At 38.8% G+C, this 27,979-nt stretch overlaps 2 protein-coding genes across 3 annotated transcripts; one reads left to right on the top strand and one right to left on the bottom strand.

The window, feature by feature from the left end:
• The first annotated feature begins 390 nt into the window (after positions 1-390).
• Positions 391-19,900, top strand: spata6 (spermatogenesis associated 6). Of its 2 annotated transcripts, XM_036579194.1 has the most exons (13): positions 391-904; positions 1,378-1,515; positions 2,345-2,393; positions 2,504-2,545; positions 3,089-3,213; positions 3,426-3,506; positions 8,211-8,468; positions 9,459-9,579; positions 10,784-10,824; positions 10,906-11,060; positions 13,973-14,066; positions 14,999-15,078; positions 19,382-19,900. In XM_036579194.1, the coding sequence occupies exons 1-13, from the start codon at positions 815-817 to the stop codon at positions 19,548-19,550; spliced, it is 1,443 nt and encodes a 480-aa protein (XP_036435087.1). In that variant the 5' UTR covers positions 391-814; the 3' UTR covers positions 19,551-19,900. The 2 variants fall into 2 exon arrangements, with proteins under 2 accessions (XP_036435087.1, XP_036435088.1); XM_036579195.1 differs by lacking the exon at positions 13,973-14,066 and having other exon boundaries at positions 393-904.
• On the bottom strand, positions 19,748-26,469 carry dnttip2 (deoxynucleotidyltransferase, terminal, interacting protein 2). The gene is made up of 8 exons (XM_036579193.1): positions 26,377-26,469; positions 22,253-24,915; positions 22,022-22,160; positions 21,016-21,111; positions 20,696-20,860; positions 20,418-20,527; positions 20,106-20,206; positions 19,748-19,844 (listed from the first exon to the last, which is right to left on the bottom strand). The coding sequence occupies exons 1-7, from the start codon at positions 26,452-26,454 to the stop codon at positions 20,107-20,109; spliced, it is 3,351 nt and encodes a 1,116-aa protein (XP_036435086.1). The 5' UTR covers positions 26,455-26,469; the 3' UTR covers positions 19,748-19,844; position 20,106.
• Positions 26,470-27,979: the final 1,510 nt, after the last annotated feature.

Below are 27,979 nucleotides of genomic sequence, written 5' to 3'. Positions count from 1 at the left end.
ATGGCGGACGAAGCTATTTGTAAGCTATAGCAATAAACTAAAATGCTTAACGCTATTCCTTCTGTTGCATGACTGCTTCACTTTCCTCTGCTAGCTGGATTGTTAACATGCTCGGCATTTCACCACAGTTGCTAGCTAACGTTTACACCCATCTATAAAAGCAGCTTGATTGTGTCATACATATAACGCTTCGAATTTGATGAACAATACAATGCAATCTGAATTATGTTATTTGCATGTTGACTAATAAGTTAGTGTCCTATATGAAAGGACTCTTTGGATATTGTGCCCATTTTAATTCATTAATTCAATATTTTTTATTCTAGATCTAAATTAAATAAATCATTATTTTTCATTATTTCAATCAAAGTAATATGACAGGGATGAGTGGGTCCCCAGGTAAGGCCTCCCAAATGTTGAGAAATAGTCCTGCAGGTTTCAGTTTGCAGCAGCAGGTCGAAAATTAAGTCTAGACATTATATAGGCTTAAATCAGGACTGCAAATGTTTCATTTGGTAAATCACAACTGAAATGATTTAGTGCAAGACTCGGGCTAATCCAGGTCCAGGAAACTTTAATATACTAAATCCCAACGGGCTCCCAGTGGATATGAAGTGCACTATTTGGATGCAGAATCCCTTATTTCATGCCCTATGTAGTGCACTATTTAGGGCGTACAGAAGCATGGGAGATTCAGCCTCGGTGGCGCTGCACTGAGGAGGTCACATGACCGTTTGATCATTTCCCGTTTTTTCAAACCATTCAAACTTTTAACCCGAGCGCTGAGTGTATCTATGGCAACGGCGAGTTAAAGATGGGAGGAGTGACGCCGCTCCACAAGACTTCACACTCCAGAGTACGACGGAAAGCTTTGAAATGTACTGTAGAACTAAAAGTCCATGCTGTAAGTTAACACACACGCATGCTTTTCCACTTTCCCTCACCGAACTGTTATTTAGCTCTTCTGTCGGCCGTTTTCGGTGTTCATTTGCTTCCAGCTACAAGCGCTAATTTAGCTAACGCTAGCTAATGGAGCTAACGGATGTTGCTAATTAAAGTGGATAGCCAGAAATGTAAACAGTGGTCATCTCTCTGGCAAATTTAGACGTTTTCAGTTTGTTGTTGAACGTGTCGACTTCTGTAGCTGACTGTAGTTCAGTACAGTATCCTGGAATTAGCCAAAATAACCCGTTCCCTCCTTTTAGCTAACAGCTAGTTATATAAATGGAAGTTCATTAACTAGCGTTACTGGTCTAACACTAAGTTACGCTAAAGTGTTTGGTCCCAAGTTCTGTTGCGATTTTATTTTTATATTACCTGCTAAGCTAAAGCTTTATAAGTTTGTTCCTTGAAGTCACATCGACTCTCTCCCCGTAGATCACCTGTCCGGGGGTCTTTTTACCGTCCCGAGAGGACATTTACTTGAGTGTCCGAATGATGGGACAGTACCGCAAAACAAAGTGTCTACCCTTCGATTTTCCTCTTCTGATGCACGAAAAGATGGTGTTTACAAAGGTAAGTCTGTAGGGAAAATAACTAAACTCCTGAATGTCAGAATGTCATTAAACCAGATAAACCAAATGCTCTGCAGAGTAATAAAATGTGCCAAACATTCGTAGGTGCCCTGCAAATTTAGAAAACACTTTCTTTAAAATCACTAGACCAGCGCTACAATTTACAAACATGCCGCAAATACAGAAAACACATGCAACTCCAGAAATGCTGCACTAATGGTGAACTAATATCACTCTATCATAATGGGAATTTGAGTGGAACTGTACAATTTCAAACAGCAATACAAGATGTGACCAATAACTACTGTAGTTCAGCTATGTCATGTCAGACAGCTAACTAGACAGCCAAGTTAGCCACGAACTTGCTGGAATGTGAGTCTCTGTGGTCTTATCAACCTCTGACAGTGATTGTTCATCCATGTTGAGAGCTCCAGAAACATTACTATTGTGTCGCTTGGCTCTGCAGCATTTCTGTATTAGCAGTGCATTTGTGAAAAGCAGTTTAGATGTAGTCTTGACGATGAAAGTGTTTTCTAAATTTGCTTTGCAAGTTTGCGACACGTTTTTCATTGTACTGTGCATTGGGACTTGCTGGCCACCGTATTAAGGCGTAATGTGGGCTAGGCAGGATAATTGTATTTATGCAGTCTGTTGGCTATATAGTAAGTTGACTGTGTGTAGCTTTATCTTTGTTTAAACTTTATGTGAACACATTCTGTAGGCATACTTAATGTTGTCCTTTGTGCTGTATTCACAAAGACTCACAATCCTTATAGGCTGTTGGTAAAAATAATTTACTACAGCATATTTTCGTTGTCTCTCTTCATCAGACCTTCACAGGAGCCGTTGACCCTGGTGATATAGCTGATCATCTGGAGAGTAAGAGCTATTTGGAGCTGTGTTTGTTTCTCTGCTTTTACTCCTGATCCTTATATACTGCAGATCAATAAACTAATAAACACTCCTACACATTTTTGTTTTTCCTGCAGATGATACAACCTGTTTTGAGCTCATTCAGCTTGTCCCCCCAGGTAAGGATCAACTGCGGTAGGTCATTGAATCCTGGCTTTAGATTGACTGTTCTATCCAGATGCTGTTCACTCATCCTCAGATGTCTGGGCCACTGATCATATGATGCTGTTCCCTTCCTTCTTGCTGTAAATCCCATAAATTTGATTAATATAGTAATCCTGTCTGAATGCAACGCAAGTGTTTGTAATAATTACCATTGTCAAACCTAATTACTGTGAACTTCGGAGACAGCCTTGTAAATAGAGTTTTTGTGTCCATCAGTGAAATCACTATGTTACATTAATACAAATGGCTTTGATGATGATGTCCAGCTGCCAACAGCATGCAGCTGGGTTTTTGACATCGTATTACAGTGTCTCCCTCCACACTGAAGGCATTTGGACTGTACAAACTGATACTTACTGTCTGAGGCTTTATGCTGTAGTCAGAAATCTGATTTTGCGAAGCCGTGTTGATAAAAGCCTCATTCACTGCAAAAACATTCTGAGTTTAGCATGAAAGCTGAGCATGAACCTTATTGTGCCCTCTCTCTCTTCACACAGAGGGAGAAATTCTGGCCACTCTTGAAGAGAATACCAGAGACTTCCTCTACCCAGGCCCAAGGCTGACTCCCCAAACCCCTGGTTCAGAGAGAGAGATTCTGATGAAGAAATCCGTCTCCTTCCCGGTATGTATCTCCCCGTGCTGTCATATCTCTGATGCATCTTAAAAGCCTGTGCCATTTTCCTGCTATTTGCTTGAGGACATAGATTGTTTGGGCAAATTGATCTGCCAAGAGTGTTATTATCTTCCTTTGCCCTCTGTCTTTGCATCATTTTAAAAGTTTTGTGATGTTTTTTTCTCTCTCTACTCTCGTTTTATCTTCTCTCGTTCCCTAAGGGGATCTCGCCCAAAGTGGAATTTTCAACCACATCTGTTATTGAGGAGTGTGATTTGAAAGGTAGCCAGACAACCTTCTCGGTGAGTCTTTTTTTTTTTTTGACATATTTTTTGTTCCACTGTGGGAAGTATGTGTCACAGTTAATGATTTGCAATTTAGCAGTCTTAAAAGGGAAATACTAGAGATGCACTGATCTTGAATTTTTGGCTGTTTCCGATTTCTTTACAGGCAAAAATGGCTGATTTGTTTATTAGCACCCCCGCTTTTTAACCTTAAATACCTGTTGTGTGCTACATGAACACATGAAGCTCACTTTCACACATTCCAGTACTTTCAGTTAGCCAAAGTAAATGAAAAAACAGTTTCCTTTTTAAATAACTGAATCAAATAAAGTGCCACATTGGAAGTAAGAGGCACACTTTACAATGTTCCCCGGAATTCCTGGAAAAGCTGGAAATGTATAGAGTAATCTTCTAGTCATTGAAAACCCTTGGAAAATTGAAAATTGGTGAAATGTCCTGGAAAAGTGGAAAATTGAAGATTTTTACATGTTGCTGCTGTTGGAACAAAACCTTGTACCTTCAAAAAGTTAACTTTACAAAAGAAGGAAAAAAATGTTCTTAACTTATAATCAAAGTTAATCAAGAAAGGATTTATTCCAAATAATTTTGGAGCATTTCTGTTGATCCATTCATCATGAAGAAAAAAAAAAAGGAAACAACATGGAAATATGAGGTTTTGTCCTTCTAGTGTCGATATTCTTTCTTGCATTTTAGCTTATTTTTAGCAGCTGATGTTTAGTTTGAATGTCCATTCATACCTCTTGTAGTTAATAATGCTACAGTGTGGAGTGTGGACATATACGTAGGCGCTGTGTTGGGACACGTAGCAGAGCAAGGCTACATACTTGCAGCTTCTAATATTGCAGTAGAATTTGTGATCAAATGATGAGTGATTAAGGAATGATTTGTGTGTTAGTGTCTCAGTCACTAAGGGTTCATTAGGGGTTGTATTGTTTCCTTTGATGTTAAAGATGTCAGCAGTTGCATGCCATTTTAAGATGATCTTTCGTGAGCAACAGTTGTGATGTGTATATAAGTCAAGGAACTCGTCTTGTAATTTGTTCTGGACGTCCAGGGAACTGATTTCCAAAAAAGAGCGGGAACACTGATTTAGCACAATGAATGATGCATGATAATGCTATGACATTTTGGTACAGTTGTAGCAGAAGCATTCAAATACAGTGCGAGTGCACTTACCCACTCACATTAAAAACTGCAACACAGATTGGCAAAAAGTTTACAAAAATGGCCAATTGTGTGTTTGCAGCAAAAAAAAAAATTGATTCCAATCATGCATGCCTAGAAAGTACCAAGCTGAACTTTAGTGTTTCAAGATTAGTGTGTTGAGGCTTCTAAACTTAATGGAGAATAGTACATATTTTTCAAAAAATCTGAATAATTCAGTTAAGATGTAAATAAAGTAATCCAGAGTGGCTTGATGTGAAAGGGTTTGTTGTAGAGAAACTTGCTTTCTTTACAGTGGTGGTGAATGGAACCAGAGGCCATTTTATTTACTATCCAAAACAACTGGTGAACCTACACGTCTTCCGAGGAAGTGTATTCTTAACTGTTTTGTGAGGCAGTTTTTAAGAGATGTTAAACTCTTCAGATGTCTGGTTCCTATAACCACCAAAGTGACATTTTCAGTCTCTGTAACTTTTTCTAGAACGGAGCATTTCGTGTCAGGCCACTCTAAATAACTTTGTTTACATCTGAACCATTTAATTATGCAGAAATATAAAAATGGTGAAATTCCCCTTCGATTGCAGTGCATCTGCCAGACATAGCTAGACATTCTGACTCTGACTGTACACTGAAAACGAAAGAGCTTGTTGTAGAAGCTTCTTTCAGTGTAGGGCAATAGTACATTGTAACAGTTAAGCTTGAGATTACCGAAAAAGTAACCCCTTAAAGAAAGTATATCACGGGAATATAAAACAGTGTTATTATTTTAAAGCACATGGATTTAACGTGCAAAGCAAGAGAGACAAGAAGAAAAGTGGCCTTTGAGAGACAATCACAGAATTATATGGTGACTCTCATAGAATAGCCCTGTCAATCAAACTAATTGTCTGCCCCTATATATCTTTCATCTCTTCGGCTACTCGTGTCCCAATGGTTTAACAGCACCTTCAAGGATGGGCTTTTCCTGTGAAGGTAATTACATAGAGCTAGATCACTGAGACTGATATCTAGCTCCTGAGACTCAATCTTTTATTTGTTTTGTTTATAAAAACAGATGGTCTATCAGTGCTTGAATCATAGATTCTCCTTTAGTTTTTCCATGACCATGTCCTTTGTGTAAAGGGCAGCTTGAACACAAATGCATGAAATTTCCATTTTAATGTCTTAAATGGAAAATATTCATGGAATCTCTTTCAGATTTCTGTTGTGGCAGTGATGCTATCAGTTTAGTGGTGTAATGGCTTCTGATATGTGTATCCTTGAACATGCTTTTAGGAGACAGAGTACATCAGAGTAAAGTGCTCATCCATTTATCAGAGAGCCCGCAAACTATAACAGAGCCTCTTGAAAAGTGCTTTTGTTCCAAAGTCAGCTTTCTTAAAGAAAAAGACTATTACAACAGACAAAGGCATGAATGCTAGGGACAGGAATTGCAATGTTCATAGTGATCATACAAATGATATTTAATGGACATTAATGGTCTCTGAAGGATATTGCCTGCATTGTCAGGAGTTCTTTACTGCCAAAAATAGGAGCTGATTCCGTTCTGCAAATTTTCGACTTTACGTGAACAGCTTTATTAAACACAAAAGCTGTTTGAGTGAAGTTTTGGTCTACACTGACTTCCAGTGGTTTAGACTGATTATAGAGTCATTCTCTTCCTGGCCTTTAAAGTTTTTTAGACCCTTGTCTAGTCCAGTTCCACTGTTGTGACTTTCTGTGGGTCTGTTTATGCACAAGTGCTCCTTTTGTGGCCACGTCTGGTTTGGAGTTGACACGGCATACTCTTAAATGGGCTTTCTCCACATGATTTGCATGCATTTGAACAGAGCTTGTTTCTGCTTTAATAAGCTACTTGTGGTGCTGGCTTTGTTGTTTCAAGGACATCCGGCTTTATCTTCCGTTACCAACACCAGCAGAGCCACTAATCACATCAGACAAGCGCGACTCACGCTTTAAAATGGACTCTTTGTGCCTCCACCAAAAGAAGAGAAGAAAAAAGAAAAGAGAAAGAGGGAAAGGACAATAAAGGGAAAAGAGCTACTTAGTTTAATTTCATTAGATCTGTTCCCTTCAAATAGCAATCTCTATCAGGATTTATTTTTCTCTGCTTTTTAAAAATGACTTAATATGCCAGGATGTTCCAATTAGCATTTAAATTATCTTTGTTTTTTACATCCATGTAATGCCATTATCATATTAGTCTGAAACCGACCATCAAATGCAATTAACATTTTTAAAAATGTATTTATCTAAGCAGCGCCCGCAGGAACCTAGTTATTGCCGCTCAGAATTATGTTAGCCGAGATTAGAGTTATTGAAGTCATTCGCCTGCAAAGGTGAGACTGGAACCCGGAGAGAAGGTTACATGCATTTGGATTAAGCTGAACGATATGTTTTGGTGTGTTATCACTGTGTAATAGCAATAAATATGTAGTGTAAAAGTAACTGGCTAGTAACCCAAGTTTATCTGTCTTCGCCTTCAAGATTTCAATACTTTGGAGCAATTTTAGGCACACAAATTACAGAGTAAAAGTAATAGTGTTAGTTTTGTTTTATGTAATTACTTATAAGATTTGTAGTATGTGTAAGTCACATACCACCCAGACAAAAGGTCCACTTGTCAAAGGAAAATAAGTAAAAAAAAAAAACATCCAAAACTCCAGAAAATTATTAGAAGATACAGAGAAAATGGGGCAAGACATGTAAAAAAAAACTTATTAGACCACCAAAATTATCACCAACACATAAACAGGACTTAAATTATAATCTTTGCGAGAATCAAACTGCACTCTTGCTTCAGATCCACAAATGTTTCTGCCTGTCCTTTCACTGTGAGAAAACAGCTAAATGTTGTGGGTCTGAAAGAGTGTTTAGCTGTCAAGAAGCTGTTGCTGAGAAAAGAAAAAGGAAAAAAAATTGCAGATTAAACAGAGAAGCTGCCTGTATTCTTACAACAATGGTTTGACCACCCCAGAGTCAGTATCACTGCATGTGCTTGGGACTACTTGGATTGTGAGAAACAGAAAATGTAACCAGCTTCTAAGACTGAATATGGAGGTGTGGAAAAATATCCTTGCAGATTTCTTTGAAAAACTGAATGTAAGTCTCCTGAAAAGCATAGAATCTGTAATAAAGGCAAAAGGTGGCCAAACTAAAAACTGAAAAAAAATTATATTTCACTGGTTCCCAATCTTGGTCCTGGAGATCTACCTCCCTGGAGAGTTCAGGTCCAACACACCTAGCAGTAACATTCAGATGCCCATGAAGGACTTCATTACCTGGATCATGTGTGCTAGATTTGGGTTCGAGCTTAACACTGCTGGGCGGTAGATCTCCAGGACCAGGATTGAGCTCCCCTGTTATATTTATTTAATGAAGCTTTTCGTTTTCTGTTAAATGTATGTTTTTTTTCAATCTGATGCTGAAAAAAATTGATATGTTGTCTTAAATGGCCATTTTGGCTGGAAATTAAATAAATGAATGGTGGTCTCTGATGTGATATCCTTCTTTTCCTGTCTGTTTTTCTATTTCTAGCCAGTTAACCATTCCCACACTAAGCCTGGTCATGTAAAAACAAGCCCTAGACGAAAGACCAAGACCAACACGAAGCAAAGCAAAGTGCCAGCGTGTGGTTACCAGAGGCCCACAGTAGCATCACAGACCCGCTCCCCCTCACCCTACACCTACCGCAGGATGTGCCAGCTGTCCGAGGAGGCTAGACAGCGCCTGAGCCACCTCCAGCTTGGGCCCTACACCTTTAAGAAAGAAACAGATCCTCAGCCTCCTTTTGTGGTGGGGAATAGCAGATGTTTTCGGACAGGCCTTTTCTGTGTTTAGATTTGCCTCACGAGTTAACTTTTGGTAGATGAATCTGATTTTCTTCCCATGGAAATCTTAACCTAGCCTCACTTTTGTACAAATCTACACACCAGCTGATACCCCTGCCTACTGACTGGCCTACATATAGTTCTCATTTTATGTTTGGCCACCTTCTTATGTGTTGCCTTAACGTTTTTGATTGGTTTTGCATTCCAACTCTGAAGAGTCCAAAGAGTTGAGCTGATAGCAAGTGATTTATACTGCAGTGTCATCACTTCTCCAGCTCATTCTGTCAGCCTCTTTCATGAGTGAAATGCAGATAGAGTACCCCCTCCTGTTTCCTTTGGAGTGTTTTCGCTAAAACAACAAGTCCTGAGGTGTAAATATCAAAGCTGTCATGCTATGAAAGGCGAGATTCAAATCCAAGTCATGTGATATCAGCATGGCATTTTCCTTTCTTGGGCCTTTGAAAAAGGGAGTAGCTTTTTCGGAGTAAATCCTGGGGCAACAATTAACCTAAATAATTAAGAGTCAAACCATGATTAACAATGCCCACTATTTTGGCAGATTAACTCTGCAAGTATATTACCACTGTCTGTTTAAAGTCAGCGCATTTGTTTGTATGAAAGCAAACAACTCGTTTCATGGGCCAGAGTCATCATATGGCTATTTAATTGCAGTAGCAGCACTTTAATTGAACTCTGAAAATAGCCCTGAAAAAGGCTCCTAAACCAAGTTGGCTGGGTGAAACAAACTCACTCTGCCTCTGAAAGTTTCCCTTCATTTTTAACCTTCTTCAAGAAGTGATTAACTTCAAAATGAAAGGCAAATTTAATTGAATAAATAATGCCCCTGTGTCAATTGAGTGTTTGGTGTCCATGTCTTCACCTGCTAAAACAGTCTACAGATTATTTGACTTTGGGGGAAAAAAAGGAATTAGCTGATTGCTTTCTCTGTTTGCAGGTCCCCTGTAGTCCAGGCGCCTCTCTGATTGAATCCCCCACGTTTCCTCCAGCTCTTCCATCTTCACCCAAGAGAAGCTCCTTCCTCCAGACGTCTGTGAATTTTGCTGCAGACGTCACAGGTTTGGAAATATTTACTCTGCTATGATTTTTTTATTATTAATTTTTAAGCACCATTTTGTTATATCTTGCATAAAATAAAATCTTTTTTGGTTCCTGAAGCCTAAAAAGGTCAGGTGGTCAAATGACTTTTACTCTGACATGCTTTTAAGAGTGGGCAGTGTGTTGCACCGTAAAGAGTATGGTTCAAGGACAAAGGTTTATATGGGTGTCCATATACAAAGACTAGTTTATGCACATTTTCAGTAGTGGTAAATAACTTCAAAATATATTTTTATTAATATCTGGCTGTGCCACCTGACATTTTCTGGATGGTAAAATTTATGGTATATAATTAACTCCTTAAAATCCCAGTGCTGGGGCATACTAGGTCTTATTATTCGGTAACTATGGGGACTTCAGTGCAAACTGGTTGAGTTATTCTTAGGTTATAGAAGTGTGCAGTAAACCTTTGGGTCACGGGCAGACCCTGGCCATTTAAGGGGTTTAAAAAAATTGCAAAACGAATGTCAGTCAATGCATTGAATAGAATCTTGCAAATACAAAAATGTACATCACATCATTTTAATGAGATTTTTTAAAATTATGATACACTTATTTGTCATTAACTCATTTGCATTTTAAATTAATAGTATTTACATATCCCAACAAGAGCAATGTTTTATATTGTTACAGTTAAAAATAAAAAAAAACAAAAGGTCTAACATTCATTGGTAACATGGAGCTCACATACGAGGTGATCTTTATCTGACCCAATCATTTGTGTTTGTGATTTGTCTTTGTGTTCTTTAGACACAGACCTATACGAGTATAACATTGTATGTTGCATACCTATAACAATACTTCCTGCTACTAGTTGACCTACAAATCACTAACTCTGAGTTGCACAGCTTACACTGTATGGCATCGTCAGGTCTATTGTCCTTATATTATCTGCAGTTCTATGTTGCAAGTTCAGTCAAAAACTTTTAGAAAATTCAAGATAATACACAATCTATTTACATTTTTCATTCCAAATCAAAACGGATAAATGTTAAAACTGTATTTGAATAACCACAAACATCTATTGTTTATCTGTTAATTAGAAGCATTCTCATCCATGTTTGAGATTTCCTCATGGCATTTTTATTTTTGATTTATCTATTTATTTACTGTGCTGCTTTTATTTCAAGATATTAAATCACTGCTCTTTCTTTAAATCCCTAGATCTCACACTCTGTGGAAGCTTCAAGGCAAAGCCTTCTAAAGTAAGTTACAGATGTTTAAGTGACAAATGTGTAGTTTTGCTAATTTTATACAGACTACTGTAACTCTTACCTCTCCTCCAGACGAAAGGTTCTTCTGTGGATGTCCATTGTTTGTCTCCAGGGGCTACATCCAGAAGTCTTTCTCACAGGAAAGTTCCTACTGACCACTCCACCCCTCTGTCCAGCAGTCACAGAGACCAGAGTCCGCTGCTGGCACGCTCCTCACTTAGAGAGAGGTGAGAGACAAGTATCAGCTAATGCTGGTGCTATTAGTGATTTAACAATACAAATAATGTAACGTCTGATTTTATGTGTAAAAATGTCTTGATTCTACAGAGCTGTAATTATATACCACACAGACTGGTTTGGCTCAGAAACAAAGGAGTAGCACGTCATGTCTGTGCAAAATAGAGATATTATGAAAAAGTGCACCTAAGCTATAAACGGTACAACAACTTGACCTGCATCATTTAAAACCTTGTATAGCTTGTCTCCATTTTCACCACTCCTGAAACTGAAATATCAACATCAACATGTCCCAAAAGCACAAATTAAACGTGTAAAATGTATACTGCATCTGACATAAAGCATTAGCTACAACAAAGTGTTTCATTTTACTTACATGAAAAACAGCAAACACTTGTAAGAGACAAAGATGTTTTGGCGATACGGTTTTAAAAAGTCTATTGACTTTTTTAAACATCTCTGACCCCCAATTTTCGATACTGCAGACATTTGGCCCACTACAAACATTACTTCAGACCTTTAAGACAAAAAGTTTGGGCACCCCTATTCTAGAGTAAGTTGTTATAGGCTGGATTTCAATTAGTTCCTAAGAAATGATGAGGGAGGCAACAAATGGAGCTAGTAGTATTTCTTCACACTATGCTGTTTAAAAATTATTTGCAAAACACGTTAGTAGATGACATGAAGTAAGCCACGGTTTAGCAGTGAAGCTATGCTGGGCTAGATCCCCATTAACATTAGCCCCAAAACAGTCTGGTTTAATAAACAAACCTGCAAAAGAAAGAGAGGAAATGGATCCGGCCATCCACACTGGAAAGCCTTTTAGAAATGAGATATTTGCGTGCTGGTTTGTCCTTTTTTCGATGGCAATCAGTTCTGTCTCCACCTCCCAAATTCATGTGCAGTCGACTTAACAGGAACAAACCAGACAGTCCAGTGGGTCGTCACAGAGTTCTAGATTCCTCTGGATTTCTTGAATTTTTATTTCTTTTCTCAAAGCATGATGCTATCCTGACAGTCTCTAGAGCTCTAGCCTTAAATTGTTTAAAGTGATTGATTGCTATTGAAAACAGCTTTATACACTGCACTGAGGACTTGACTATTTGCGTATTTGCTAGTTTGTTCACTGATTTGTTCTGATCTTATGTTTGTTTTTCCATTAGACATAATCAATAATTGTTGTTTCATTGCTTTTAACTTAACAATAAGTTATATTGTTATAACAATAGCATACTTTCAGCTTTTATTTTTTATGTATTAAGTATCTGTCAGGAAATGGTACTTCATATTGGTTAATCCACATTAGCCTTCAACAGGAAAAAGTTAATTAAGGCTTTCATTAATATCTCCAACAAACATCGACAAAGAAGATCATATCTGAAGCTATAGTCAGGTGGTATTTTCAAACCTTTCTTGAAATCTATATTTAGTTTTTTTTTCCCCTGTTCAGCGTACATACAGATAGCAAATAAACCGAACAGTGTACCTTATGGCGTGTCCCCTATGAATTTCCAATTATGTGATATTGACTAAATGTGAAGCTCATAAGAGCAAAGCCAAATAAAACAGAGGCCTGCTCTCAATCTATATTTTGATCTCAGACGACGTGAGATGAATCAAGTCCCCCTACCTTCAAATGACGAAATCTGATGTCCGGTCGTGTTTGTTCATTACTTAAAAGAAAAAGACAAAAATCCCTGAGAAAACAAGGGAAAGGGTATTGATTGTGTTTCACCAAGATCTAATGCATCTGACCCGACGCACAGTTTAATAAATTCTGAGAGACCCTTGTCATTGATCTGAACAACAGCCTGCTAAACCGGCAAATGTTTGTTTGTTTGCCTGTCTCTCCACCTCCTTTTTTCCCCCGTTCTCCCGCAGGGGCAGGAGCAAACATTTAAAATCAATAGACAATTTTAAACCAAAGAGTAAATTGGAGAGTAAATAGTAGGAAATGTATGATACTTTTGTCTGGATTGAAAGCATGACCGGAGTCAGAGGGCTGCAGATTAAGGCTGGCTTGGTAGATTCAGACAATAAGAGATCAGGCACGTCTTTTGGAAGTCTTTGATGGGAAGAGAAATGATGGCTTGTGAAGTTCAGTCTGTCCTCTCTGCACTTGTTGGATTCTCATGTGCTAATCTTTTGGCCCAGCTAACCGTCTGAAGCACAGCTCGCGTTAGGTCCATTAAAGATAAAAAGCACCGAGTTCTATGACCTCTCATAAAAATTTGATTTTTTTTTCCTTAAAAAATAATGGAAGCTTAACTGCTAGTCTCAAAGCTACCTCATAAAACTGTCCTTCTCTGTCCATGTCTTAAGACAGTTGTTGCGAAACATTTTGGGATTTCATTTAGTAGTAATGCCAAATGAATTCTGTTATCTGTCTACATTTCAATACTGGACTTCCAGAGATCTTAGAAGCCATGTCGATTACGAATCTAACTATATATTTTCCCTTTTTGCATCAATTCAGCTGTTTAAATACTTGTGTTGGCAGTGTTAGCTGTACAACATTATCTTTGGACATTATTTATTGACAAGGGCTGGGATTTACATTTGTGCACAGATAATCATGAAGTAACATCGCATACTTGATGGAACTTGAAAGAAACTTGTGTTATCTGTATTCTCAACTTTCATGTCTCACTCCAAAGGACACAGCACAGACTAGTGTTCAAACATGGTATTACATTATGGTAATGCAAGAGCTGTCAGAATTGAACCTGATGTCATGTTCATAGCTCTACCTTTAGAAGAAGTACTGTTTTAGTACACTTGAAATTTAATACAAACAAATAATAGAAATTTCTGCAGACATGGTTCCAGATAAATGTCCAGCCCCCTTTATTAATGAAGGGTCAAAGTACTAAAAACGCAGATCCTAATTTTTTCTGTCCAGGTTTCACAGCCCCACCAGCCCCTCTCAGTGGGAGCAGATTCACAGTCGAGTTCAGAGGATTTTGAGCACTCATGCCACTCGAAAGCTGTCATTTGTAAGTAACAGCCAATCACTCTTTCCTCTAGTTAGGCTGTTACATGCTGACATTTACATTTATGTCCAGTACCAGTCACAGCAGAATGTTCTTCATTCCTTTGTTTTATTAACAAATTAATATTCTGTTTTGCTTTCTTTGTCAAAATAAAGAATTAAAAGAATGATGTATTTACACAGCAATTCATTCTATCAATGACTGCAATGTAGGAATAATAATAAATTGATAAAAACATATAAATGATCCAACGTAACATACTTCCTAGCGAATGAACATGGTAATCACTTTACACACTTATTCATGCATTTTCGTCATCTTTTATACCCTCTTGAATCCCTTGTCTTATGGAGTTCCAGCTCGAGAACTATTGAAACATTTTCCGTTAAAAAGCATCACCTCCCACATTTCAGTAGCTGGAACACGGTGGTGGCAAAACCATAGCAAAAGCGCGCTAATTACTCTAAAACCCCTCAAAATCCTCCCTGAAATGAACAGAGCGAGCGTGTGTGTGTTTTCAGTGGGAGGGAGGACTGCTGGTGGAAAGCTGTCTCTACAGGCTCATCTTTTCTGATACCAAACAGAAAAATGGAAGGTGCCAGTGCGGCACAGCTGCCTGCCAAGCAAAGCAGGGAAACGTGTAATCCGCTCCAAACTAAAAAGAGGAAATATGCAGGATTTTCTTTAAGAGTATTAATCAAGCTGCTGAAAGGATCTACTTTTAAAGACTGTTTTACCCAGCCTCCTTGTGTAATAGTGAAATACAAATCTACTCCCTAATCTGTGTTTTAGATTCTCAGCAGTCACCAGACTTCTCATAATGCATTTTATCATGAATAAACGTAGACAGCTGATAAGGTTAGTAAAGTTGAAATTTATTGTGGGGAGAAAACAACAGAGTTTGTAGTAAATCCCGCTTATATCTGTTTCTGCAGGACGAGCAGAGTGAGGAAGGAGAATCCGAGTCATGTTCCTGCCATGACTCACTATGCGACAGCCAAATACAACCTGACAGGTAAAGATGCAGAATTTCATGAAACAGTGTGGTTTACTATACTATTTTGTTCATACTGCACTGTGTAAAAGTCAGAGACCACCCTTTAATTTTATTTAAGTTTCAGTCAAAATGCATATTAAGTACAAGGTCTACAAGTTATTCTTCTTTCAGCATCAGGAAAAAGCCAATAAGTATTTAACATAAAATTACACTAGAGCCTTAACAACTAAATATAACAGCATTTTTTCAGTATTTAGTGTGTCCACCCTTTACCTTTATAGCAGCTTCTTTTCCTTTTGGGGGCCTTACTGTCAGTTTTTCAAAGAAAATTTTTGAATATCTTCTGTAGGGAAGTTTTTCCACACCTCCAAAGTTCAGTCTTAAAAGTTGGTTGCATTTTCTGCTTCTCACAATCCAAGTAACACATTCAGTGGTGTTGAGGTCTGGACTCTGGGATGGCCTGCCCATTGTTCTGAGAACATCAGCAGCTTCTTTGCTTAATTTGCAAATTTTCTTTTCTCAGTAAGGGCTTCTTGACAGCTACACATCCTTTCAGACTCATAGTGTTAAATTGTCTTCTCACAGTGGAAGGATGGACAGAAACACCTGTGGATTTTTTCAGATCTGAAGCGGAAGTGGAGCTTAATTTTCTCCTCTCTCTTAATAATTAAAGCTTTAAATACTGTTGATCTGATGGTGACAGTTTTGGTGGTCTACCAGGTCTTGCAAGGTTGTTAGGGGTCTCATTTTCTCTGTATCCTTTAATCATTCAGCTCCAGTTTTGGAAATTCCTGTTTCTCACTTATTTTCCTTTGACTTTCCCCTTCCTTAAGCAAATGAATTATCATATCATTATTATATCTGTTCTATCAGGAATATCTCCCAAAATCTGAATAACTTGTACTTAATGGCCACTTTGACTGGAAATTAAATGAAGGATGGTCTGAATGTAAAGTTAAAAACTAGTTCACTAGATTTATATTTTAAAATGTTAGTTCATCTGAGTCTGTTCTGTTGTTGTCTACTCAGTTCCTTCTTGTAAGATTAAACATAAAAGAGACTTATGCTAACTTATGTATATTCTGACTCAAGGGATGTATTAAAGCCCAAAGCATGTAAATGGGCAAAGGAGGTAAAAGCACATTTTAGTGCTTTGATTTTATTTCAAACTGATTACATAAAAGAAACTTGCCTGGTTTCTCATTTTGCTCCAAATTGTTAATTACAAAGTAGTTAAAAAAATAGAAAATAATAGAAAGTTAAAGACCTGCACAAAATATTACCTGAAACTGTGTTTTGCTACCAAGCTTAAAATAGGTTGCTCCTCCAGACTAAATCACCAAAATCGAAAACATAATTAATCAGATGTCAGGAGCTCCAGGGATTTATGGTTGATATTGGTCTCACTGGCATTATCATAGTGAGGTCTATGCATACACAATTGAAAACGACTGCTTTGAATTGTGTTTTCAAGGATGCCAAATACATTTGTGTGACATCATAGACAGATTATAGAAAAGTTTTGCATATTGTCATGACTTAAATTGCTTTAGAATAAAGGACTAGAGGAGAACTGAACACATCTAGTACTGTAAACACCCTTCATTTTTTAATTTTCAATCAAGACAGCCATTAAGTACAAGTTATTCTTTTTTCAGGGTATTAGATGTAATCATTAAACAGCCATCAATTAATTTGCATAAGAAAAGGAGAAAGTCAAAGGAAAATAAATGGAAAACCAGGAGTTTCAAAAACTGGAGATCAAAAAAGCATTAAAAGATGCAAACAAAATGGGACCCATAATAACCATGCAAGATCTGGCAGACCATCAAAACTCACCAGATAAACAGTGCTTAAAGCTTTCATGTTTGAGAAGAAAATCAAACTCCACTCTTGCTTCAGATCTGGAAAAAATCCACAGGTGTTTCTGTCCATCCTTCTACTGTAAAAAGATAGCTCTGTGGGTCTGAAAGGATGTGTAGCTGTCAAGAAGCCCTTACTGAGAAAAGGAAATAGACAAAAAAGAAGAAAAATTCCAAATCAAAGAAGCTGCTGGTGTTCTCAGAACAATGGACTGACCACCCCAGACCTCAGTATCACTGAATGTGTTTGGAATTATTTGGATCTGAATCGAGACAAAAGAAAAAGCAAGGTGTGGGCAAGTATCCCTGCAAATTTGTTTAAAAAAACTGAAAGCAAGTCTCCCAAAAGAATGGAAACTGTAATAAAGGTAAAGAGTGGACTGATATTCTAATTAGTTGTTCAGGCTTCTTTGTAATGTATTTAATAGAAAATGTTTTTCCTTTTTTTTGGAGGTTGAAAAAAAATGAACTTGTACTTCCAGTGGGCAACTTAAATAGACAAACAGTGGTCTCTGTCTTTTGCATTCGCACATTGAATATATTGACTATATTGCAGATTGTGTTCCACAGTTTTCTTAGCAGAGATAGCAGGGATTAATTCTCTTTTTAGGACATACAGTAGGAGCAATATAAGTGAAACTGACAGTGAGATTTATGACAGGGAGGTTTCACAGTGACCCTGTCCACATATTTCGGGCAGCTCAGTGGGTTGGGAACAAAAAGCCGAAGGTCCTGGAGTAGCCTAGTTAGTCTTGTCCAAATCTTAAGAACCTTATAAATGTACAGATATCATTGTCTAAATGGGGATACAGTGCTAAATGAAATCTTTGTTTATGCAGGTTACAAAAAGTTTTCCGTCAGATGAATGGAAGGAATATCCCCATTATTGCATATGACACTAACCCAGAATGTGAAAAAGCTGAACGGTGCGAATGCTTTTTATAGGCACTGTGAATTACAAGTGTTAAAAGAACTCCAACTGCTGAAACAAGAGGCCTGTTGCACCTTATCATACAGAATTCACACTCATGAGTGTGAAATTTATCACCAGCAATAAAAAATGTCACGTGGCAGAACTCCTTTAGAGGATTTGTCGCTGCATAATAAATCGCAAGTCCCAACATTAGAAGCCAAACCAAAGTTGCACAAATTGACGAATTATTGCCTCTTAAGAGGACAAAGATAAGTGCAGTAACGGTAGTGTAGTTTTATTAGTTTGTACTGATCCAGCTGGGTGGGGGTGGACTTAAGTAAGCTGCCTGGCTAAGGAGATAAAACTAACTTGGCTTTTGACCAGTAAATAAATGGTTTTAATAAGTACATCTTCCTGCATGCTTCTGTCCTCAGTCTCAAAAAAGAAAAGTGATTCTGATATAATTTAACATAAAACATTACAAACTCACTATAAGATATTCAAAGTGAATCGTCATGCCTTAAAGCCCACGTGTCAAACACAACGTCAGGCCCGTGGCACAATCCTATTCAGCCAGCAAAATTATTTAAATTTTCTATTAATATTAGCCCATTTCACCATGAGCTGCACTACAGTTCCCAGCATGCACTGCAACGAAACGTGCGCTCCCATCCTCTTCCCAACAAGGATTTATGGAACAGCACCAAAAAACCCCCAAAAAGATGCCAGGTGTTTAGTCTAAGCGAATGGGCAGTGTTAAAAACCTACTGTACACTGGGGACACTTAAGGGATTTAAAGTTATGTACAGCTAATGTAGTCTATATAAAACAATTTGTTTTTATGTAAAAAGATTTTTGAATCATTTAAGTATTCAGTGCCTGTTTTTTTTTTTGCCAGTGTAGTTTTGGCGCAGTTTGAATAAACAACTTTTAGTGGCTGAGTTTGACACCTATGCCTGAAAGAGAAAAAAATCAGCATAGGCAAAACACACTGAAAAAAATGTTTAAACAGTACAGGTACGGGTCAGCGATTGTGGCAAAAATACCATAGTATGACCATCTTCACAGTGCACATCACAATATTTTAACACAGAAACTATGCACTAGTAAATCCAAACAAGCAGGACTAATTATGCTCTTTTTAAATGAATCATGCTGTTGGTTAGTGTTCTTTAAATACAGATGCCATCCATGATATGCTCAGACAAGCATATTGTTTATCAAGATATCTATAAAATATCAGATTGCCCACTTCTAAATACAGGTAAACTCGCATTATCTGAGAAAACCGTCAATACATTGGAAAAATGTATCAGCATTGTTGGGGGTTGTTTGGGCCAGCAGACACTATAATGACACTAAACACAATAAATGGCATCATCCTTCACATAATCTAAGACCACTTTACTTATCTAAGACCATTTAACTTATCTAAAGTTAAACAACTGAAATAAGGTTAGAGCTTCATCTTTGCAGTAGAAGAGAACAATCACTGTTAACTGTTGAATCAAATTCACTGTGTAACCCTTGTTTTCCCATGCTGCAGGGTTATTCCTGGAGAGCCATCTGTTCATTTAGATAACGGTACATTCTGGACCAACAAAGCAGCCAAATACACCGGGAGGTCCCACAGAGCAGTGTTTGAGGACAGCCTTGGTAAAATCTATAAGAACCTGTACAGAAAAGCATCAAGTCCTGGTCACATTGATTCATAAGGAATCTGGACATCAATATTTGATTTTAACATAACCCAACTCCTTATTTCTACACCTTAGCAAACTGCTTCCTGCAGCCATAAACAGTAACAGTCTTTGCTACATCACTGATGAAATAATCAAGCCACTTTAGCTAAATCTGATTGGGTCAGTGCTGTTTCTAAATTGAGGAAAAGATGCAGATACACAGCAGCAGCTTGGTTTATTGATTTATTGGCGATCCAGTCAGTTACAAATTTGTGTGCATTCTTACAAAATGTGAAATCTTCTGTCATGCTCCGTCATTCTCCCAGACTGGTGGCAGAGAAAAGCTTCTTCAGTCAGGGAAAAAGACATGAAGGCACTAAAAAGGATCAATAATGTTCAACTTTTCTTTTCCTTACTGTTTTACAGTCTCACTTGATTTTTTAAGTTTACTGTGTTATCACCCATTAATTTAAAAATCTGTTGAAAAATAAATGTACAATTTTTATAAAGCTCACAAGAGATGCAACATTTTGGATATTTACATGACCGTGTTGGAACGCTACTGAAGGTGTAAAAGGATCATCTTACATTATTTCTTTTTATGAAATTTATGCTTCTTTTTATTTATCTTGCCAGCTGCATCTGCTGCTTTTTCTGCCATGATCTCATGATATTTCCTCTTGTTAAAGCTGGAAATGGGAAACAGGACAGAAGTGTTACTCCACAAAAACAAATCAAAAACAAAAGAACATTACATGGTAGTTAAACATAAAAGACTATATAAAGTGTATTTAATCAAAAATGCCATCAGTTAGAGTTCTATATGAAAGCTAGTAGCCTCAGTTTAACTAAAGCTTAAAACAGCATTATGTTTAAAACATAGTAACAAATACAATTTACCTTCTGAACTCTGCATCAGCAAGCAACTCCTCTACAATAGTCCTCTTCCTCTGTTTTTTAGGGATTCGAGAATGGTAGAAGTCTGCTGGGTTATCGACCACTGTGCCAACCTGCAGAACAGCAAATACTCATTAAAGGCAACTGGTGTAATGCAATCGAATACAAAGTACAACCGATAAGTCTAATGTATTTTGATAAAAGACTCACGTACTAAGAAAAAAACAATTATCTTAATATTTTATTAGTTTAAGGGAAAAAAGCACTGAGTGAGTCCTCACCTGGAAGTATTTGGGGAATCCCTCTCTGTCATTCTTCTTGTAGAAGCGCTTTGGGTCCATTGCTGAACGCATCTTCAGTGCCTTGAGGTCATTTTTCAGGTCCTCTGTTAATTCAGGGGCCCTCATGTTGAACCAGCCGTCCCCTGTCGTCTTAGCCTTCTCCTCCTAATCATGATATTTTTTAAATATATTTTAAGTTTTAAAAATCCTTTTAAATAATGATGTTATACTTTACTATGATATAAAGTGAATTCATTTACACAAATGCCACGTCATGTATATAGAACTTGTTCCCATAGGTTAAACTACCCAGTGCTCACCTTGCGCTTCAGTTTAGCAGCATGTTTTGATTCTTTGTATGGTGGCACAGCATCTTTCTTTTCAAAGTCAGCAACAATCACACTGTTCTTCAGTAACTGCAAAAGCAAAATGAGGAGATTTAGATTCATACAAATACAAGTATAAATGAAATGAAACATAGCTAAAAGTTCCATTTGCAAGCAATGGAACTGAGTTTACTGAACTCCTGTATGATCACAATACATTTCTCAAATTTCTTTGCTGTGGTAAGCTGACTGAGAAAAAAGTAATGTCAAGTAAACACAAATAGCTTCCTGAAAATTATTTTTCCCCTCATTTTCTCTGGTTAAAAGAAACCCCTACAGTAGGTAGGTTGGAGGTAAGCCCTTCCACCACCACAAAGCAAAACTACCAATGTAGCAGCACATCTCCTTTAAATCATGTGTAGCTTTGCACCATTTTATTTTTTTTTCTACCATCAACACTGCATTCCCGAGCAGTTCAACTCTGCAACAAGGTTTTAGATACCTAACAGGCTGATTATTAAGGATGCATCATAATATCAGAATTATATGGATATTAGCACTTATTCGATTGATAAATATTTCAGCAATTATCAGCACTGAACAGATGTTTAGATATGACCATATACATTTGCATATATATTTGCTCTGCAAGAGCAAAATGTTTAGGTGATGTTGGCCTACAGTTCTAAAAGTTTCAATAGTTTAAGTGTATTTATAAAGTGTTTATATATGTTTGTATCAACATACAAGAAATATGTGCAGGAAGATATTGGATATTAGCCCACAATTCCCATGATGGTGCATCCCTGGCTAATGTTGCATGCTTACGGTTGAGCATGCCTGGATAACCCCAAATGTGAACAGCACAGCTGGGACTCGACCCTAAATCCTAGCTCTAAGGCATATCTAGAACACTTTAATCCTGTAGCCCTTGGGGAACAGCACAGTAGCAAGTTGTTCAAAATCCATTCAACACTCCAAATCAATTAAAGTTAATTACCTCGTCTTGATTCTTCTGGTCCTTTAGTTTTTTCAAGTTGTTGGAGACAGGCTTTGATTTGCTGCCATCAAAACTGATATACAATCCACCAAGCTCCTTCATTTTCAGACCTGGATCAATGGAACTGGATAATTCCATCCTAAAACAGAGAGGGGCAGCGATAAAGAAGATTATCTGTCAACAAAAATGCAAGAAAAGTATTTGGGAAAAATGGTAAAGTAAAATTCTTACAATGCTGGCCTCCTGGTAGTGAAGAGTGTTTTTGAGTCTTCGTCATCTTCATCATCTGCTTCCTCGTCAATAAAGTCCTCTTCATCCTCCACATCTTTAGAATCATGAAGGTGGTCGTCCTCTTCATGGCGTGTGGTATCGATGTAGTACTTCTCATTAGGTTGAAGTCCAGGACGAGCATCAATAACAAACAGGTTACTGCTGCCTGGCTGGACCTCATCAGAGCGCACTGCATCATCTTCACTCTCCAGGTCCCCAGCATCCTCCTTGCAGCCCTCATCTGACAGTCCTTCACTGTCACTCTCTTCATCCTCACTGCTGTCCAGCAAACTCAGCACTCTTTTTTCAGGCTTAGTCTGCAGAACACTTGTTTTGTGCCCTTGGGCTTTTGAGCTACAGGAAGGTCCTTCTTGCTCTGTCTCTGCAGCGCTCCCATCTTCTGCGTTATTCTGTAGCTCAGATTCATGATGAATGGCATACATATCTGTGTGTTGCTCCACCTCCCTGTCTTCAACTTTTTGACCTGCCAGGTCACTGTATGTCACTGTTATTGTTTGGCTAGCAGAAACCTGAGGAACATCTAGGACATCTGCTGCTTCAGACATATCAATCCCTGCAATAACCTTTACACTCTTCTCAGCTAGCTTGGAAGGTTTCTGGTCTACTACAGCAGCATTATCATCAGCCACCAACTCTGTCTTCTCCTCCACTGCCTCATCTTTCTCTTCAGATCCAACAACCACCATTACATTCTTTTCAGTTTGCGCTGGAGCCAAACTTCTCTGGTCTTCAGTATCATGATGACTAGCATCAACATCTATGTTTTGCTCCACCTCCATGTCTTGTTCATCTTCAACGTCTTGACCTGACAGGTCAGTGTATGCTACTGTTAGGCTATCAGAAACCTTTTGAGGAACATCTAGGACCATTGCTGCTTCAGACTCAACCCCTTCCCTAACCTTTATATTCTTCTTAACTAGCTCGAAGCGTTTCTGGTTTAATACAGCAGCATTATCTTCAGCCACCAAGTCTGTCTTCTCCTCCACTGCCTCATGTTTATCTTCAGATCTTACAACCACCATCACACTCTTTTCAGTTCGTGCTGGATAAGACCTCTTCTGGTCTTTAGTATCATGTTGCTCCACCAGGATGGGCTGATCCTCTTCAGTCACAGTGACACCCTTTCCAGGCTTCATCACTAAAACACCTGTCTGGTCACCTAAGCCATGGACCTCTAGCACAGACTCAGCCTCATTTTCCATGACAGGCTCTGAAATCTTCTTGCACTCCTCTAAGATTTTAACATCCTTCTCAGTAGGTGTTTGTTCTGTGGTGCTGTGTTTCTCCTCCACATGCTCAGTATTTTCAGATACAGTAACATCATTAACCAAACTGGTTTCTTGTCTGCAATCAGAGTCGACCATCTTTGCTTCTGTTATTGAACTGCTGATAATATCCTCATCAAGAGTCAGAGTAAGGTTCTCCAAAATAGAACATTCTTGGCAATCTACACTAATAACTGTTCTACTGGTCTCTTCCTCATCCATCTCCTCGATGTCCTCCCTGTCAGAAACAGTACCCATTGGGGTTTCTGTCTGGTCTTTTTCAAGTTCACTGTCCTTACTGTCTAATTTTTCACTCTCGGAGACCACTGAAGTTGCATTAGACGCATCATGTGTGACTGTCGCTTTCCATCTTGTCCTAGAAACAGGCACAGCGCGGTTGCTGCTAGCTGAACCAGTTCGGCTACTGCAAGGGGTGAGTCTAACCTTAAGAGAGGAAGGACTATCCACAGTACTGTAGTTAGTCGCTAGAGATTCTGAATCTGAATCGACTACAATAACACCACCCATTTTCCTGGGACTTGTGCTAGGGCCAGAGTGACATCCCTCAGAGTCATAATCTTGGTTTTCATCAGCAGACTTCACTTTGCTTTTGCCTCTTCTTGTTCTAGTGGGTGCAGAAGAAGCTAAAGCCTTGGTTGGTTCACTTTCCTCCAAGTGAATGGGAATTGGCTCAGTGGGTTTTGTTCTACGGTTGCGCATGGACCTGCGGACAGTGGAACCATGAGGGCCGGACACTGCAGAGGAGCATGAATCAGCTTCAGAGGGATCCTCTCCTCCAGGGGAAACAGCAGTCCTCCTGTGGCTCCTGGTGATCCTCCGGGAATCTATAACTTTGGACAGGGATGCTATAGAACTGCATGACTCTGCCTCAGAATGATCATCCTTGCAGGAGGTGGACTCTGCTGGGACTACGCAAGGCTTCTTCTGGCTTCTCATACTTCTACGTGGCTTGCTGGCAGGTGGTGAAGAACAAGACTCACCTTCGGATGCCTCCTGTTGTGCTGCAGCTGTAGGTCTCTGTCTGATCGGTGCTCTCCTTCTGCCTCTTGTAGTTGACTGCATCAGGACGCCAGATGCCACGGAACAGCAGGATTCTGACTCAGAAACATCAGCTTCATGGGTAGAGTCTGGCTGGTTTGCATCTGTGAGATGACGTTTGGACCTTCTGGTCTCTCTTTTAGATAGGTTCGGTGGTTCAGAAGGAGCTGTGTTCTGCTCTTCTGCATCATTCTGCTGGGAGTCGCTGGTCTGTTCACTCTGGGACTGGTTCGTCACAATCACTCTACGCCTTGTTCTCCTAACCGAAGTAGAAGGCTCCTGTTAAACATATTTTTAAAAGTTAGATAAAAGCAATGAAAATGGCAAACGACAAAAGTGATCACTGTTTAAAGTAAAGCTCAAGCAATATGCATAGCTCTTATTAATACTAAGAAATATAGCTGACTACCAGAGAAAACTAAATGTAAACATGGCTCACCAATCTTTATCAAATCTCTCCAACACTATTGTCATGAAACTGACACAAAGAGCTACATGAACCCATTTTTTATAAATCCCTTGGGGTCTGCTGTGGAGCCCACTATGCCAGTAACAAACTGGATGAGTAAGTAAAGTTTTGAGCACAACCAGTAGAATAAATAACTATAATGATCATCGTCTGGGCAGTTAGCCATTCCCTCAACATTCATGAACCATATATGAAGATGACGTCATATGAAAAGCAGAGCAGTAAAACAGAAGCGGGGCAATTCAGGTCATCCAGTGCGGTTTAGTCATCTAGTTTGAGAGCTAGGCCATTCCTGAAAAGTTATATAACTCAAAGAAGAAATTTTTTAACTACGTCCATTCCAGTCCTCATGCACAGGTGTCTCTGCACTAGGCAAAGGTAGGCAGCCACCTAGGGCCTCCAAGAAAATACAAACTAGATACTGTATTTTCAGTACATTTTATGCAGCCCCACCCCTCGGTCATGGTTATAATGGACTGTTTTATGTTACATGATGACACAACTGTGTAAACACAGACTAATATGAACCAGGCAATTAACCAATAATATATAACATGAAAGGAGGACGGTTTTTTGAGTGATGAGTGGGAAAATCAAATAAAGTTATGCAAGTGCAGCAGAGAAACGCAGAAGAGTCAGGAAGGCTAAAGGTTTGTTGCTTAACTCCCAGAGCTAACTTACTGTCGTCCCCATTTAACTACTTCTAGCAGCAAAACAACGGCTAGAAGTAGTTAAATAATCTTATAACGTTCTTACGACTGCCTCAAAATAAGGAGTGTTAACTATGTATGTAACATATGTATGTATTAGCATTAAGACGGATGCGCCATTCGGTAGAACAGAGTCTTAACTAATTTAAAACGTTCACCCAGGAGGCCCCGTCTTTCCTGTTTTCTGCCTACAGCACCAGAATCGGTAAATCTGCTCCTGCTCTCGTGTCTGGAAAGTAAGACGAGCGCATGACCAGCTCCCAAACTTTGCTAAACCTAACAATTGCTTAATGTAACACAAACCGCGAAAACAGCTAAGAACAACTGAAGTGCCATTTCGCATGTGTTTCTGTTTAAAATACCTGCCATCATAAATCTGCATTTTACACTCCATTACAACAGATTCACGTTTCTCGGCTAGCAAACCAGCTAGCCTATTGCTTCCCATCTCGGCTCGACTGGCCTATAACCCGGACACACTTTGTCAGTGGTTAAATTACTGGTTACTGGTTAAATAAAACTATCACCGATCACTTGGAGCTTTTAATAATAACCGCTTACCGTTACTAAGTCTGTATTTTTTACTGGGGAGCCAACGCGTGTTCCTCTCCTGGTGGCCACCATCTTGACGTTGAGCATGCGCACTCACTCTCGACTAATGGACACGCAGAAGCATCGATTCAGTTGGGCGGCGATAAACGACGGCATGGAGTGTAACTGAAGCTCATTCAGGTCCTGAAAGAGCAGGATAGCGCTCTTCAGGGATTTCTCTGTCCAAACACTCAGGACAAAATAAAAAATGTAACTATCGCTAACATACCTGCTCGCCTCTTCTGAAGATAGCTGCAGACTGATGGTGGAAGTCAATTTTGAAAGACTACAAATGTGTTTGAGCGGCTATTTGGAGTGGATTGATTTGTTTTGCTGGCTGGCTTATTGTTTTCATAGTTAAAGGGGAATTACACGAGTTTTTCAAAATAGTTCAGCTGTCGAGATGTTGAAGTCAGAGTGGTTTAATTTGAAATGCTTTATTATAGAGAAACGAACTGATTTGGATTTCTTCACAGTGGTGGTGGTAGAAGTTGCAATGTTTATATATTTACAGTGCAAATTTAATGATTTTATCCCAAACCACCAGTGAACCTACAAAAGTCTTCTGAGTATTTGAATTAAACAATGATGATGGTTAAATAGAGGTAAATCTGGAAAAAGACTTTTATTGACTCTTTTCTCTCTCCACCATGAGTGTTTTAAAAAAATGCCAAAATATTGTTGCAAAGCTGTCATAAAACATAGCATACATAAACATTTCTTGTGATAACTTCTGTGAGGGAGCTTTTACAATGAACTTCAGACGTCTAGTTCCTATCAGAACTGCTGTGAACATATCTGACGCGTCAAGTGTCTCTACCACAGAGCATTTCATACCAAACTTTCATACCATGACTTTGTTTTCAGTGATTGACCTATGCAGAGGTTTTGAAAAATCGGTGGATTTCGCCTTCAAAGGAGCAGTGTGTAAGAAACAGTCTGTTCACGCCACGATCATCTTTGCAACGCCGTTGGGCAGTTAGGTTATTGCAAGCCATAATAGATCAGACTCCTATCTGATTGAAAGGGGAACAACCTTAATATTTAAAGGCGACGGTCAAATTACCGTTTCGACAACATATTTGAAATCACTGATAAAATCTGACAAAAATCTCATAAATAGTCTGTAATGTTTGGCTCAATAACGCACGGGTTGTTGTGGCTACTGCGCTTGCGCAGAACTCCACAAAGAGGGGGGGGGCTTTCCCCGTTCGCGGCGTAACTAATAAGCTGATTAGCTCGTTTTCTTGAAGGGCGGGACTTACCAGAGAACTTTTGGAGAGAATTACCAGAGCCGGTTTATGAGGAGCCTGGCCACTTACTATTTCCCCCGTTATATCGAAAACAGGACCACAAAACAGCAGAGGGCGACCGCGAGCGAGTCCGCAATGAATGGGAGTAAATGGAGCTCAAAAACGAAAAGTTAAAATAGCGCTTATTGGTTGACGAACGAGCAGCTCATTGGCTGTTCGCGCTCACAGACGTCATGGACGAACATGAGGCGCCGTTTTAAACTTCTATAACTCGAGTTTAAAAGCTCTTAACAATAAAACAGCGGTGTTAAAATGTTTTA

This window comes from Colossoma macropomum, unplaced genomic scaffold (assembly GCF_904425465.1).
Source record: "Colossoma macropomum unplaced genomic scaffold, Colossoma_macropomum, whole genome shotgun sequence".
NCBI lineage: Eukaryota > Metazoa > Chordata > Actinopteri > Characiformes > Serrasalmidae > Colossoma > Colossoma macropomum.
This window is presented reverse-complemented; position numbering and strand designations above follow the sequence as displayed.